This window comes from Rhinichthys klamathensis, unplaced genomic scaffold (genome assembly GCF_029890125.1).
Source record: "Rhinichthys klamathensis goyatoka isolate OS25496 unplaced genomic scaffold, OSU_Roscu_1.1 h1tg000051l_1, whole genome shotgun sequence".
NCBI classification, from domain to species: Eukaryota; Metazoa; Chordata; class Actinopteri; order Cypriniformes; family Leuciscidae; genus Rhinichthys; species Rhinichthys klamathensis.
This window is the reverse complement of record NW_026606597.1, coordinates 1,717,155-1,734,265: the sequence shown is the minus strand read 5'-3', so window position 1 is coordinate 1,734,265 and position 17,111 is coordinate 1,717,155. Positions and strand designations below refer to the sequence as shown.

The following is a 17,111-nucleotide window of genomic DNA, read 5'->3' as shown; positions in this document are numbered from 1 at the left end:
ATATGCTTTCAGATATGGTTCTGTTCTGTTATGTTATGTTATGTTATGTTCTATATTTTCTAAGATCATACTTAAAGCGGATCTGAAAAGCAGTCATCAATCAAATCAGCATTTTACTATTAATTCTCTCTACCAGGCAACAGTTTCCAGCTAGTAGCACATCAACACAATTTACATATCAACACGACATGGCTAACAGCCGGCTGTGAAGCTGCTTGGCAATTGTAAGAACACACACACACACACACACACACACACACACACAATGGTGTAAATTGAGAATCTACTAGTACTGGAGCTTGTGACAGAAATCAAATGTTTAATTTGAGCATTGAGCTTGTGTTACAGGGTAGGGTGTAGAGCTCTTTACCTTTACAATATGCTTCCTAAATAGATACACTCACTCTGTGGCCATTATAATAGGCTTTTAAGTTATTTACAAGCTCTGATCTATAGCATTCATATTGTTTCACAGATGCACACAAAGACAATCTTAGCAGTAATGTAAGTGCACAGCATTAGATACACATATATTTAAAATGTGAAAGATCTAGTAGTCACTATATATGTACTGAGAGAGACATGTCTCTAAGTACAGACACATATTCATTTGCACACTGTATATGATAACAGATAGGCTACTAGGTTATGTAAGTTGATGTAGCAAATTAGCTCAAGGGAAATATGAATAATTAATTATAACTCATTATAATTAATTATAAATATTGGTATCAGTTAATAGAATTAACTGGATGTAGCAGAACTAATACCACTATCAACTAACCTGTTCGTCCAGCGAACGTTTAGTATTAATTATTAATTAAGAAATGTTAATTTCCGGGGTATGGAAAATAACTTTCATACTGTACAGTACTACTCAGAGCATGTACCCAAAATCTGCATGATTAGGGACTCCAGTATATGAGCACGAACCACAAACAACTTTACTGTAAATGTGACACGAACAAGACTTTATTAACTAGATTAAACACTTAGACTAATCTAACATACACACACACACACATACATACGTACATGCATACAGTTTAGCAATGGAAAGAGAGCTGAAGCAGAACACAGGAAAGCAAGAAGTTATAGCATTGTTTGAAATTCAGCAGATCAACAGTCTGAGCAAACCATCAGTTTAGTTCTAATACGCCCTTGGATACTTAATGTATCAAATAATGAGACTAAGTTTGTCTCACCCATTGAATAAAACTGTCCTGATGCAATTTGTCGAGGCTCTAGTTGATCTTTGCTGATGTTGTCTTGATGAGAGAGAACAAGTTGGAGTCAGAGGGTCTTTGGTGCAAAAAGACAAGGCCGCAGCCTGGCACAAACTCAGGGCGCCTCAGACGATTTCTAGCTCAGCATCATCTTCACATTAGAATTTCACCCTCTGGAGGTGTGTGAGCCAATAAGAAGTGGTTCCTTTGGAGTGAGACTTTACAATCCTTTGTGTAGGGCATTTGCATAATTTGATTGGGTGTTTAAGAGAAGAACCTTCATGATTCTTATAATACTAATGTGTCACAGAGTTAGCAACATGTGATGTAAATGAACAAATAGGGAATACAAATTGGAGTTCATAGCAAACATGCTACACATGTGATTTTAGTTAACCATACTGAAACATTAATCCAAAAGAGTTTGAATTAATATATAAACCCTATATAATCATGAGATGGGAAATTGGATACATGTTTATAACTTTCTCAAGTGGCTATGTATAGAATATATATAGGTTTAAAAGGGTTTATTTGTCCTTTTCAACGATAATTAAGTAAGTCAAAACTCTCTCTAAATTCCCTTGGGTCATAAAAAGTCTTATCAGTCTTAATGTGTCCTGTAACCGGACACCTGGTTCTGCCTGTGTGTTGGTTGCAGTTAACTCTGTCCATGGTTTGCTTGGGTGAGGGATATTATGGATTATTTGTTAAATATAACAAATATTTGTGCCTGATCTTTCTCTCGCTACATTGATGCCTGCATTCATATCATCATAAAGTAATTTACTTGCACAACATTGTTCATCATTCTCATGCACTTACATATCACAACAGTGATATGATACAATAAGTAGATGTTTTAATCTTTGTACATAATCATTGTTTATGTACATTTATGAATTTGGCAAACAATTGTATCCATCCATTATTTCTTTATATAATTTAAATTGTAATCCATATAATTTAAATCAAAATATTTTTTTTAAACTACAACCAATGTTCCCTCACCCATAGGTGCTGCAGTTTATTTGACTAGTCTTATTTGCATGCTTTTCAATAGTTGAGGTTTGTAAGGGCCAACAACAGTGGGGTTTTGTTTATTTGTATCTCAGAGTACATGGACATCTAATATTGATCTGTTCATCATACAGCAATAAGCATCGCTGTTCATAGTTATATCGGTAAAACCCTTTGCTAAATGGACAAAATAGGACAATCACAAAATGAGACAATTAATCTGTGGACATCATTAGGTACCAATACATCAAAGACCGTTGTTCTTTTTATAAGGTCTGAGACATGGAAGCTCCAAGTCTCAAGAGCATATGCACTTGCACTGTTTGTATTCATCTGGTGAGTCAGTGGCCATTTTCGTTGGCCATTTTAGTTAGAATTTGGTCTCTTGTGGTACTATTGGCAGTTATAAAAAGTTTCTTAATAGAGTTCATTTTTTTAATTAAGACTTGAGAGTGTGAAAGAGACAAATAAAATAAAATAAATGACTATTCTTTTATTGTACTGATAACCTCACCTATAGAAAATAATGATTTTTTCATTCCTTTAAAGAAAAGTTCATCCAAAATGTACAATTCTGCTGTTGCTTCAAGCCGCTTCCTTTCTTTGGTGGAACAAAAAGTACATTTTAAATAATGCACTGATCACTCTATTCTATGCACAAAAAATGGAGACAGAAACTGGAACATTAAAAACTTTAAAAATCAAGAGTATAATTTAAAAAAAAAAGGACAACTCAACAAACCGTTATTCACTATATCTCCTTTGCACATTCTCGACAGTTCATTAGAGAAGTTGTTGCCGGATTTTTTTTTTTTTGTCAAATCTGTTTAATGAATCACTTTATTTGATTCATAAAACCAGTCTGAATGATTCATCAAACGTTTCAAGATTCAAAGATCTTGAGTGAGATTATCAGTCATTTTCATCAGGCCCTTTTAAAACAAAACTGAGGACACAAGCTTCCTCTTCACATTCATTAACCACTAAACTATTGTTTTTGTTCAAGTGGAGTCACAACAACATAATTTGCAATGTATTATAATGCAAATTGTCTGACAGTTTTGTTGCATCATCATTTGCAACTTACCATTAAGACGAGATCTTGCTAATTAGCATATTAGTTGCATATTAGTTACTTTTTTGACTAGCTTTGTTATTTTAGCCTTGTCTTAAGGACCAGGTGCAAACTAAATGTTGTAATTGGGCCTGTAATTCTGTTTTGACACTGAGCGAACATGTGTGCACTTGGCGTGATGCCACTTGTTTCTGTTACACTGTATGGCAATTTCCAACATGTCCATTCCCTCACGTTTGGCATGCATACAATTAAACATGCAGACACAAATGCCGCCCTCCCCATAACGCTATAATAATAGACAGCTCGCTCAATGGTCTAAAGTAAGGCCATTAAAGTGAATAAAGGCGGGAGTTGCTGAAAGGATGGGAATTGTTAAAGACAATACTAAAAGAGTGGGATTTCTTCCCTGTTGGTCTGTTAGGGATATCCTACTCCAAATGCTTCTCTCTATACATCAAAGGGCTGCCGCAAATAAAAGCATGCTTTTCGAGGGTGAACAAACTGCCTCCTTTGTGCCGCCTCCCAGCCAAACTCAACCAACACAAAGCAGTTGGATGTAATAAACTGCAAAAAGAAGCCCAGCACTATTTAGATGACATGCTCTGCTCTGGTGCTTGGCTGCGCACCTTTGTCTCCCTTTAGCTCGGACCGACATATAATATTACTGCATCGAAATCCTCTTAGACTCCTGGAAACAGGGTCCGATTACAACCCCCCCCCCACACACACACACTCTGTACCTCCCTTTGGTTCTTTTCTTCCTTTAAACTAAGCAAAGTTGATATCTGTCTGATAAGACAGAGACTGTTAACACTTTAGTTTTATGATGTGGCTGTATAGGGAGTGGTCAGACAGATTCAAGATGGTTTCAATACAATGAAAATGATTTTATGTCAGTCATCTGACATAGAATAAAATAATGTGTGTCCATATATAGTATGCTGCGGCGCGATGAATGAAAAGATAAGACAAATACAGTATTTACAGTCCTCAGTCAACAGTTTGGATGTAGACAAGTTTTTCCCCCCACTTAAGTCATGTAGAATGTTACTGAATTTACAGTACTTCATAAGCATTTTTAGGTCAAAATAAATCTCATAAGAATGTATAGGTCAAAACCTCACACTTCATTTAAAATGCTCCGTAATATCAAGTCCAACTTAAAGGATAATCCACTCAAAAATGTAAATTAAAATCATTTAATTATGTCGTTCCAAATCTGTATGACCTTTTTCATTAATTGGATCACACACATAAATATTTAGAAGGTTGATAGCCATTGAATAAAAAAAAAATAAATAAAAAAAAAAACTTTCCAAAGTGTATTCTTTTGTGTTCCACAGAAGAAAGTAAGTCATACAGGTTTGGATCGAGATGAGGGTGATTAAACGATGACAGAATATGTATTATTTCACAATGTGAACATACCATCACATCACATATCGGACACTTCATGTGTGGCAGGTCTAATCAGCTAGAAGAGTTGCGCAAGCCTCTCATTAGCTCTTCATCTCACTCCCCATGGGTAAAGTGCTGCCTTTCAATGGAAATGTTCAAAGAGAGACTAGATTTGGAAGGGCATCGAGGGGAAGGACTGTTGGGCTCGAGGCCCTGCTGGGTAACAGAGCTCTCTGGCCACTTATATTTGGTAAGGATACCTGGGCGCATGCTGGATTTCGCCATGTTTGTGTGTAGAGAATATAACAGCCTTAAAGTGATGTTATGACTCATCCCCAGGGTCATTTGCTCTCGCTGCAAATGAGAGTGGGTGTCTCACTAACTTGCAGATATAAACTGGATATTGTTTTCATTATTCTACTGCTATATTTGGTAAAGGAGGAGAAAGCAGCAGAGAGAGACAAAATAAAGCCTATAAGAACGTTTGCATCAAGACAGTCCCTCGCTTTCTCGCACGTTCCTCCTTCCCTCCTCGTGAGAGACCAGATAATGTTTATCGTCAAACCTTCGCAAATGTCAGCTTGTCATAACGGGATGGACATTTGCCCTTGGATTCTGACGCCAGGAGTTACCTAATCAACACTGGTCCTTTGTGACTCAGTCAACTGAAGTAAAAAAAAAAAAAAAAGGGCTGAAACCAAATGACCCTTATTGGTGCAAAACACCACAACAAAACGTCAAATCCTCAGAGAGGATCTCCACGCTAATAATCAAATCCAGTTTCCACATTATGTGCTATTTTTCATTTCACTGTCAAACCTCAGGACATTTTCACCCTCAGGATAAGGCAATAGACAGCCTTTAGGTGTTCTCACAATAAGAGCGAGGTCGTCAGGGACTGACTCATCAACACTAATGCCCATACAGTCGTCCTATTTATTGACCCACTGAAAGGTAACGTAGCGACAACAATTTAATTTGGAGGGAAATTGAGTATACATAGGGGTATGGTGGGAGAAATAATAGAAATAGGCAAAGAATGTGATACCTCATTTTGCCTTCAATTTACTACAAATGATTCTGCAAAGCCAATCTTAGGTTCATCAAGTCCGTATGTAACCATAACTACACACAGTACCTTTGCCCTTCACATGATCCATACTCAAAATGCAATCACCTGCTGTCATGCGATGGGATATTGTGGTGTTCCTGTATTTTGGTTTGAATATATTTGAATGGAAGCTGCATTGTTTTCACTCTGCGCTTGGCCTCTTGCTGCCCTGTGACGTAACGACACACCTTTTGTTTGCAAGGTTTGTACTCGTTACAGTCAAAGAATGCGCTCAGCATTTAAAACAAGAACATTCTCATTATTCTTCATCTGTAATTGCTGCTCACCTAAATACTTCAGGTTGGGCTATCTTATCTGCACATCTTTTTCCTGTATCTGTCGGGCTGTGTTTCTGTGGGACCCCTTAAGGAACTAATATTGCATCAGAATGCTAATTGCCATCAGGCTTACCTTAATGCTGTGGTGTGCTGCTAGGTAGTGTCGGACCGGTGGTCCCATTTGACTGGGTCTGATTTCGGAAAACGCGCCAGATCCACAGATTCTCTCCCTGCTCCACGAATTTTGATATTCGTCTGAGTGGCGGAGCTTGCAGGGAGCATTAGGGAGCGGGTCGATCTCCCACGTACCCTGCTTTACATTTCAAATCTTAGCTTATCCAAGGATTTCCATACCATCTATTTGAATATTTTCCACTCTGAAAGCTGGGAATTAGTGTGCTGAAACAGTCCTGTTTTATAATCCTTCGTATGAAAGTCGCAAACTTTGTGATAATATGCCCGTCATCCCCGCAACAAAGGAAAATCATACATGAGATCTTAATGTCCTGAGAGCAATGAGAATAAATGGAGAGTAAACAGAAACTTTTAAGTTCTCATCTTCTCAGATTTGTCTCCCTCTCACAATGTAACTCTTTCAAAAAAGATCTCAACAAAGTGAGACAAAACCCATATTTGTCAAGGTTTCTGCACGATTTCAGTATAAATTCAAACTTTTTTTAATCAAATATGTCTATGAACAATCTATCTGGGCTGTTATCCACAATTTAATTTAGTAAAAAAGTTGAATTGTTTGTATTGTTGTTACAAAAGGAAATAAAATGTGATTAATCTTCACTAAATCCCTGTTTGCATCCAGCTTTTCCAATATAGCCATAGATTGTCTTAATTCTTAATATTTTACTTTTTTGCAACAATTTCATAATTATATGATTATCCATTACTCACCCAGTTTCTAAAAGATAATGCATCAAAGACTTGTTACAGGCACACCTGCTTGTGGTTTGCATAATAATCAATCATCCCTGCAGGAGCTACACGCAGACAAAGGCCAAAATTTAATTTGATGACCTTTAACCTAATGCATATTCTTTACGCTTTGAGGCAGTACTGACACTTTAAAATTATTGAATAATAGTAGTTAAATGGGATAAATATATATAAATATCATAACAACATCGACCAGTTGAACAATACAAGGATAGACATGAAACTGCTCTTTTAATTCTTTCACATAAACAATTTAAAATTGCAGATTTTTATCGAACTGACCAAAGTATTTAAATTATATTAAAAACATGCATTAAAATTTGATGTTAAATCCATTATTTTTTTATATGAATTGTTCTAGTCTACTTTATTACATCAGAAGTAACTAATTAAAATACAGAAAAATGAAGATAAATCCTTTCATTTTAGCCTGGGAAAACTCAGACAACTTCCCGGCAAATTTAGATTTGCTCTGAAAGTTATGCCCTGTCCCAAATGGAACCCTAAGCACTCGCGGTCTTCCTCTGAGGCCCTGTCCCAATACCCGCACTTGCGCCCTTGTGCCCCTCAATGCGCGTTCTCGCTAAGGGGTGCAAGACCGTAGGGTGTCCCGATCCTCTCCTGGAGTGTTCTCCAGGGGTGATCATAAGGGCACTTAATGCACCCCTTTCGCAAGTGCGCATCAGACCTCACTTTGCTGTGGGATATTACCCAGAATCCTTGTAGTGTTGTGACGTTTCGAACAGCTAACCAATGGGGGAGAATGGTTGCTATGGTGCTGTTCGGGAGCGGAAACTCCGAAGATAAAGGAAGCCGGTGTGGTGAAGTGTTTTTCAAGGCCGCGAAATTTAAAAATATTAGTGTTATCGTGTCACGAAATGTAGTTTTAAGAGTTTTTCAGTCGAGAATATAGTTGTTTAAAGCTCAAATCTGTGGTTTGTTTATAAAGATAGCGCCTATTTAAAATTTTGATCGGACTTTTTCGGAGTTCCAGGGATCAGCGGGAGCTCAGTGCTCATGTACCCCGCCTGGAACAGCCTTACCTCGGCTAGTCATTCTGACGTTTCCCGCGGGCTCTGTGTCTAGTGGTTAAACATGAGCTATAAATCGGCTTGTGTATATCTAACGGGCGATCTTTGGTCTCAGTGATCTATGATTTGTTCCCTGGCAAATCGTTTTGGCTGAGGGCAAAGTGAAGTTTCATAACTTTATATATTTATGCTATTTAACTGTAATGTTGTAACGTTAGCCTGTTGACTTATGTTTGACTGAATCTTTTAACTTGCTTTATTTCTTGACTTATATAGCTTCTTATACTTTTTAGGCTACTTATAATTTAATAATGGCTATTATTGATCAATAAAACTGAAATTTAACAAAAAGAGACAGGGTTGTGTCATTTTATTTCATATAGCCTATGTAAGACTTTTAATATAGCCTTAGCCTATATATAATATTTCACCAACACGTCATGTATTTTTTCATGTATGGGATGGGAAGAATTTCATATATCAATTTCCATAATAACATAATTAAAATTGCATTTCGAATCGCTGTGAATACGGTAAGGCAGTATAAGCTCAGGTAAACCCCAATCACAATTTATCTTAGCCAAAAACTGTTTTAATATTAATAACATTAACAGAAAGGTTGGTAGCTAAGAGTAAAAAAATATTATTTTTTTCATTCAAAGGATTGTGTCATGTTACAGCTATTATAAGCAGCACACACATTAGCCAAATGAATGGTGTTTGCTCTCCTGATCACAACAGAAGTGATCAGGAGAATTCTGCTCTTCACAGCTTTGGGCCCTTGCGCACTTACTCCGCTAAGTGCACTTTCAACAAGTGTCCACTTCCAGGAAGGCCTTAGGGCTCAAGTGAGAATTGGGACTGGGCCTGAGTCCGCACTTTCGCGACGTAACGCCGCTTTGAATGTCGGGAAGAAGTCTGCTGTGGAGTCCGCATCAGCGCGGGCTCGGCAAAAGTGCGCATCAAGGGCGCAAATCGACCGCAGAGGGGGCGCTCGCGAGCACCCTTCTGAGATCTAAAAATGACAAATGGGACACACTACGGTCTCACGGACTTAACGGACACGCGCACGCGCACGCGGCAGCCATTGTAAGTCCACAAGACCGAAAGTGCACATGAAGTGTGCCATTTGGGACAGGGCCTTCGTCTGGCAAAGAGATCATTCAAGCCCATTTCCAATCCGTCGAAATTGAGGCACCAATCAGAAACGTTGGAGCGGGCTTTACACGATGACGACAGCGCTGGGACTTTGAAGCAGATTTTGTAGCCTACATTACAAAGATGGATGCCGCCGTCGAACATCACTCGTTCGAATCAGCTATCGCGTATGTTTTAAGCGATTTGAACGTTTCCTTTTTGTTAAAAACCGAGCAAAGAACAACACTTGGAGATGTTTTTCCGCCGCTCTGCATACGTCATCTCCTTCATCGCTCTAATTGGTTTTAGGTCTATCCGCGACGTCCGTTGGTGACGCCCCTCTGGAAATGATTTGTCTATGACGCTTTGCCAGACCATAACTCAGTTACAACTGAGAATGGTCTGGTTTTAACCAGGCTACTTTAATTTACTTTTTCAAGTGAAAAGTCATTAATTACTTAGTAATTGTTGTTGTACTCTCTCTCTCTCTCTCTCTCTCTCTCTCTCTCTCTCTCTCTCTCTCTCTCTCTCTCTCTCTCTCTCTCTCTCTCTCTCTCTCTCTCTCTCTCTCTCTCTCTCTCTCTCTCTCTATATATATATATATATATAGGCCTATGTGTGTGTGTGTGAAAATTTTACACTGTTGTTAATGTAATTAAAGTTCTCTTTTATCATAAATGAATCAATATCTTTATTTTTCTCATTTCTTACTTGTTCTCTAAAGACTTGTGGCTATCAATGGCATATTGAGGGCATCATTGAGGCAGCATCTATTTCTGGGTTCATCTCAGGTGTTCCTGCTAATCAAATCACACTTATTCATTATCTTCATCCTTTCAGGCATTCGACTATACCATCCTGCTATTTCATTTCCCCTCCCTGCCGCTCTCACCCTCAGCTTTTAGATTCAGCCTATTTGTCTTTTTAATTCTAAAACACTGTGTTCCTTTCGAGCCAATCGTTGTCCCTACACCGCTTCACCCCAACATGCAGTATGTTCTGATAAGGCCTTTTAAATGATTGCTTTTTCAGTTAAAAAGACATGGACGTCAAAGAAGATTAGAAGTTGAGGATTAGTTTAAAAGATAATGTTACAACAAGAGATAAAGGAATATAGGAAGGATAACGGCCGCAAATAAGACAAGCCATGTTAAACCATTTCATGAACTTCGATACTACTGTTAATCTTGCTTCCAATTGTGTTTTTTCATCTGCAAGTACGCCACACATTTAGTCAATATGATGCATTATGACACTGCACACCCACACGTAAATCTGTGCAATATAACTCCAGGTCAGATGTAGTGATACGCACGACCACAGAATTGTTCAAAAAGTTATCAAGGCTGCATCATCTCTGAAGTGTTATCTGGCAAACTCCACTTTCTCTCTCACATGTTGGAAGTACAGTGCTGCTGAAGTCTGTAATAATCCGGGTACCAAAAGCATGGCATCTGTGATGTGAGCCGGCTGGCTACGTTGCACCGTAGGAGGTACTGCGTGTGTTTGTTTACATTGCGGCGGGGCATGCTAGCCTGTGTTACGCCACTCACCTGTCACAAAAACAGCCAGGAGCAATCTGCTTTCCTCCCGAAACTCATGTCCTCCTTTTCTTCTTCTTATAACTTCATACACGGCAAAATTAAAATTATGTTTAAAAAAAAAGAGAAGTGCATGTAAACCTAAAGCTGACCAATATCTGGTACACAGTTCCCCCCACACTACTTCCCTTTAAGATATAACTTTATCAACTATCTCCATGAAAGGATTTCTTTATCAACTCAACTCAAAAAATAATAAAATGTTTGTTTGTTATCCCATCAAAGTCAAACTTTAGGGATTTTTGACACACTTTACACGTGCATTCATTTATATCACAAAACAATGCATGTGAAGTCTGTTGAGGCCCTCCGATAAGACAATGCCTTCAACGTGATCTCATTCTACCTGCAGTTGCTAAGCAACATCCACCTCCAACCTCTCACTTCGTCTTATTGGACAATCTTGGAAACACAGCTGTCAGCTCATTGGCTCAGAGGAAGTTAATAAACTTTAGTCAGCCTTCCCCTTTTAGAAAAAAAGAGGAAAAAAGCTCAGTGTACAATTTTTGTGAATGAGAGAGGAGGAACACAAGCAGGTGCTTGAGCGGACTCTTAAAAATAAAGCAGACAATAAAAGCATGCTGCAAACTGACAGTTATGAGACTGATATCAAAGTTAAAGAAGAGACGTTTCCAGTATTTTAGCTGGCATTGTGTTTCACCCAAGAGATCGGAGCTTAAGAGACTAAAAGAGGGAGGCAGGTGTCCGATTGCATGTTCAATATCAGTCTTTTGTGATGTTTGGCTGTGGGAATATGAAAACAGCAACCAAAGGGGTATTATAGTATCTCATTACTGTTTAGTCTGCAATTCAAAATTCTCAACAATAGTCCCACCAGTGATCAATACTAGATGGTTTATGGTAGTTTCCCAAATCACTGGAGCAATTCTGGCATTCACCTTCTTTAAAGAGAAATCAAAATGAGATTAGAGAGATTTATGAATCAATTTATATTTATTCATATTTTTATGCAAATAAATCCTCTCAAAAACATGAAATAATAAACTAAATAAATTGTCAGAGTAAAAAAATACTCAGGTTAAGAGTTTCTTTAAAAAAAAAAAAAAAAACATTTAGACAATTATTTATAGATTATAAATCACTCGGTAGTATAATACAAATCTGAAGTAATTTAAACACTGAATACAAGAAGCCATATTGAATTGACAGATGTAAACAATATGTGACCAGTAATATGAAATTTTATATTTGTGATTTTTGTATATAAAAACGTTTTCATCAGTTTCATTCTGAGTATAGTTTTGAGAAGACTCAGCCTCTTCAGATACAAATATTGGACAGTGAAATTCCTGATCACACCAAAGACGATAACAATAACGATAAAGATATATATATATATTTTTTCAGTGACTTCAGTACAGAAGGCCGTGGAACACCTTCTATAGCCGAGTACGTGGTGAGTCCCTCCCAAATCCTGTTGAAGACTGTCTGCGGCCTTATTTGTGTAGGTCCTCAAATTTCAGGTCTGGCCTTTTCTCCGTCAATATGGAACAGAAAACAAGGTAAGGTTTTGGCAGAAAATACGGACCAATTGTTAAAAGTCACCATGAAATCAATATAGACAATTCATATTTTTTATGGAATATTGCAGTTTTTATTATAAATGATTTATCTGATTACGTCATTACATTTTTTTTTGCGTTAAATTCATGTTCTTGTCATCTTTCATCAAAATAACTTCCCCTCCCTCTTGCAACATCTCTTCTCTGATGACGTGTTCACATTTTTTCTTTTTTTTCGAGAAGCTTTCATTAGGACATACATCACAATAGGAAAGAAAAGCAACTTTCGTTTCATGCCGACTTTAATCTAAAAAAAGTTTCATATCATAAATGGAGGAGAGAGAGATTGGGAGTAGTAGTAGTTTGTGTGGTTTTGGCTGTGCTTAACATTGCTTCACAGCTGTCAGGTGGTCCACCCATTACACCACTAGATATTTTAACAATGCATTATGTTAAAAATTCATAAATTGGATTGTCAAATCCAAAATGCATGAAAGCAGTCCAGAGCCTAACTGTACTAACATTCCAGGTGTTGAGAAGGGTGATGCCAGGAACAGCCTTATGAATATCAGTTTCCATTCAGATGAATTTTCATGTGTCTGGGTGCTCCTGGTGTCACTTCTTTTTTTGCTGTTATTCTATTAAGTTTCCTTCCTTGCAAAGCAGCCACACACTGCGAGACAATTCAGCAAATACCATGAACATTACGTTTAAGGAAAAGGTCCCACTTTTCTTCTTGTAGTGTCAAAATGATCAGTCTTTCACAATTAATTCTTCAATTATGTAAGCATATGTGAATATTAAAAGGTAAATATATTCCTGTACTCTGTACAGAAGGATGCAGTTTCTCAGGGCATTTTAATGTCCAATTTAATAAAAAAAACAAAAAGGACATATTTAAACATTTATATTTCTAGCCCACTGGAAGGCCAAACAGGTGAAACTTTATGGATGTGCTGCTCTGTATGCCATGAGCCTATTAATTATCTGTTAATAATAGCCTCATTACCAGAATTGATTACTGTTAATATTCAAAAACACCAATTTATATAGACAGATAAAGTGATAATAACATTAGGCTAAACCAAACCATTGGCACAGAATCCTGTTCTGGTTGAAGAATAGAAGTACTTCTATGCAACCTCATTGTATTATTGGATAAGTTAAGAGTTTAAATATTAAATGGGCCACATTCCTGACGGGAGGCTCAATTTTCTTTTGGTTCAGACAGATGGTATGCAGGAAATGGACCCCAAACCACCAGACTCCCTTTATGTCTTATGTGGGCTGAACCCAATCTCTGAACACACTGAAAAGCATATAAATCAGCAAAAAACAAGATGACCGAACAGCATCGTTAAGACAGTTGGAGGTGAAGATGAATGAAAAACTGGTTAATTTGACTGAACTAATAGATTTAGCTGTGCAGCTGAATTAAAAATGTTACAACGCAAAATATCAATTATAGTAGTTGTAAATTCCCTAGAAATATAAAAAACACTGTTCTTAATTTGAGTTGTTACCAGTCAGAGCAACAGCTACATTACTGTTACAAAGTAAGTTTAAAACTATTACAAAGCAAATAGTGTAACCAGGTGGCCAAAAGATTGGCTAGTTTAGAGAATTTCCAAATATTGTCCATTATTCCTGAATTTTCTGGCTTTGTGGGCATAAGGACAATGAATTAAAAAAAGTATTTCAAGTTTAGTTCAACAAAATACACTGTCAATATTTCTCAATTGATTTCTTTTTAATCAGTCACTAAATAGAAACACAGTTGACCTCTAAACGGAGCAATTTTTTTAATTAAAACATTTAAAAAGGGGAGAAAAAAAGTAATTCAGTGGCAATAATAAAACTACGTTTCTTTACAAGACTCGAAAATCAATTAATACTTTAATGTGTGCTTCATATTAGGCTTGGCAAGTTTTCTACACACATACATACTTTAAAACATTAACAAAAAAAATCCAGTTTCCTAGAAATAATTAAGCCCCACATTCACTTTAAAATCCACATTCCCTTTTTACATATTTTGTACATCAACTCTAATGAGAAAGAAGTCTGTGAGGCTGGTGTATGAGAAAGCGGCTCCTTTAATAGCAAGTGGAAACCTCTCACATCCTCTTGGTGACTTTTTTAAAGAGTGCAGCGGGCCCCATTGAGCTCAACTTGGACTTCCGCTGGTCAAGCTGATGGAGGTTTCCCTCAGATACACTCCGTACCACTCTTCGGCTTGGCTCATTCTCCGAAGATACTAGATGCAGAGAAAGAGAACAGAGAGGGTGTAAAGATTATAATAAGAAAAACTATTTTAAGTTGTAATATTTCACAATATTATGCTTTACTGTATTTTTGATCAAATAAATGCAGCCTTGGTGAGTATAAATACTTTCAAAAAATCTTAACGTCTCCAAACTTTTGAACAGTGGTTTAACAAAAAAAAAAAAAAAAGAGCCACTGTTTACTCCCTTAATTTGCTTAATCAGCATATGTAATCAATGTTAAAAAATACTAAGCCTCGCATTTGATTAAAAATGAATTAAATTAGTGCCTTATTTTCTTTGGTCATTTAATAATAGGAGCAGCTCCCCAAAAATGTGGCAAAAATCACTGTAATGCACGGCCTCTAATGGCTTATTACTTCATGAAACTGGCGTAAATTCAGCCAAATCATGGCATTATATTACTAAAGAGAAAGAAAGCGCAAGAGCCATTGGGAGTGGGAGGAGGAGATTGTGTGCTCCTGGCTGTGCGCCTGACATTCTTTCACAGCTGTCAGCCGGCCCACCCATTACACTATTACAATACTTTACCAAACATAATGGATTATGTGAGGACTTCATAAATGGAATATAATAAGAGACACTTGTTCCACTTCCAAGATACAAATGGAGAGCCCATAGAGGGTAACTATTAACTTTTAACTATTTTTCTGCATTTAGAATAGCATACTAACCTCCAAAACGTCGAATTCGCAGTGGTTTAGACGGCTTGCAGGGATCTCTCTTTATGCGCTTGGGTTCTGCGGCCTCAGAACTTTCTTCTTTTCCAAGGTTGGAACTGGTACAAACAGACACGAAGTGAGATTTTGGAAAACACCAAGAGTGCAAAATGTCAACAAGGCAAGATTTTAAACGGCTGTAGTGAACAGGTCCCACAATAAACACGCACCAGTTGAACTTGCGCTTGACCTGAGCAGCTGAGGTCATAGCCATGTAGGATGGTTTGGATCTTCGAAGGTCTAATAACGATGGTATCTGCAACCTAGGAACCAATTGGAGAGAAACGTATTTACGGCAGCCAAAACAGAACTACCTAGTTCACTTTAACATCAGCATTATTAAACCATGCAAATGACAGTATGTGGTACCTTTTAGATGGCTCATTCCCGTTGTTAGCACGTAGTGCCTGGAGTGTTGTGTGGCCAGGGGGCTCGGGTGATAGGATGACTGTGGCATTACTGCCTGATGGGTCCTCGTTGTGACCGATGTCAAAAGTGGAGTTTGGATCAAAGGTGTTGGAGGCGTGCGGTTGCCCCTCAGGAGTGTACTGCAGCAGGAACATGCCCTCCTGCCTTAAGACCTCCTGAAGGGCAGGAGGGTAATGGGACAGCACAGGAATGGGCCCAGCCTCATCAGGGTTTTCAGAAGACACAGAAAGCTTCCTCCTGATTGTTTTTTTAGGAGGACATTCAGCCTGTGCCTCCTGAGGGCCTGAAAAAGAAAGGAAGCACAGAATTCACCAGCTATATCGAAAGACATCACCAAATGGAAAAGGCCATGTGATATACTGATTATTTCCAAGTCAAATAAATGTTTAAAATAGTTGCTATTTTAAAAACAGGTCATGATTGTTCTTATCGAACAAATCAAGTGCTCAAACTTGTTTGATTGAACACACATTAACTTCACTACAACATTTGCCAATGTCAGTCCTTGGATTTATTTTGACTTATGTTTTTAGACAAAAAAAAAAAAAGTGTAAAGAAAATGAAAGAGGGAACAGACACATACTGTAGTTGGATAGATAGAGATACAGAGGTTAGACAGATAGTTATACAGTTGGATGGATAGATATCGAGAGAGATAGACAGACATATGCAGTTGAATAAAGATAGATCGGCAGACCTGTTGTCACTTACCACAAATTATAACAAAAGCAAAATTAGTTTAAAGGAGAATAAATTATAGCACTATATATATATATAGTATAGCACTATACTATATTACAAACAGCAATGAAACAAAAACTCGCATTCTAAATCTTAGCAGTTCCTTTTTTGTATTAAATACACCCCGTCACCAATTTTTTCATAAAGTGGTGGGGACAAAATTGGTCATAGTAAGAAGTGTTGGGGCCAATAATGTTTGAATGAATCCTGACCAACACAGGTAACTGGGTATGTTATAATATTACTCAGTTATTGTAATCTGATTTATGAGGTGCGTTCCTGGACACAAAGCTCACACACAACAATTTTACATGACTGATACAAATACACAAACATTATTTCCTCAAAAAACAGTGATCATTTAATCCACGCTTGCCAAGCGAGCGTTTGTGTGTTTGTAACACATCAAGAGCGGTATGTTGTTAAAGAGCAGGTTCTTTTACTCAGTCAAGACAGATAGTATGTGTATGTGTGTGCCGGTGGGTGTATGTGGGCAGGGAAGGCAAGGGAGGCTCCAGGAAGCTGTTGGAGGGGTCTGACGTTGGATATTGAGTGGTGGAGTATGCCGGAGCACGTCGCAGTCTGG

General features: G+C 37.7%; 3 protein-coding genes across 4 annotated transcripts in view; all 3 read right to left on the bottom strand.

Annotated features, from left to right (window-relative positions):
• Positions 1-3,006, bottom strand: part of cars1 (cysteinyl-tRNA synthetase 1) — a 107,828-nt gene extending 104,822 nt beyond the window's left edge. For both annotated transcript variants that reach the window (XM_056247968.1, XM_056247969.1), the window contains exon 1: positions 3,000-3,006. The gene's annotated coding sequence lies outside the window, so the exon portion shown is untranslated. The remainder of the gene's footprint in view (positions 1-2,999) is intronic.
• The window catches only part of bdnf (brain-derived neurotrophic factor), a 28,640-nt gene extending 22,372 nt beyond the window's left edge, over positions 1-6,268 (bottom strand). The window contains exon 1 of the mRNA XM_056247972.1: positions 6,245-6,268. The gene's annotated coding sequence lies outside the window, so the exon portion shown is untranslated. The remainder of the gene's footprint in view (positions 1-6,244) is intronic.
• Positions 6,269-14,360: 8,092 nt separating this feature from the next.
• kif18a (kinesin family member 18A) overlaps positions 14,361-17,111 on the bottom strand; it is a 31,197-nt gene continuing 28,446 nt past the window's right edge. The window contains exons 15-18 of the mRNA XM_056247965.1: positions 15,725-16,067; positions 15,526-15,618; positions 15,311-15,414; positions 14,361-14,608 (exon numbers count right to left, since the gene is read on the bottom strand). Coding sequence (XP_056103940.1) covers positions 14,469-14,608; positions 15,311-15,414; positions 15,526-15,618; positions 15,725-16,067 — 680 coding nt within the window. The 3' untranslated portion in view covers positions 14,361-14,468. The remainder of the gene's footprint in view (positions 14,609-15,310; positions 15,415-15,525; positions 15,619-15,724; positions 16,068-17,111) is intronic.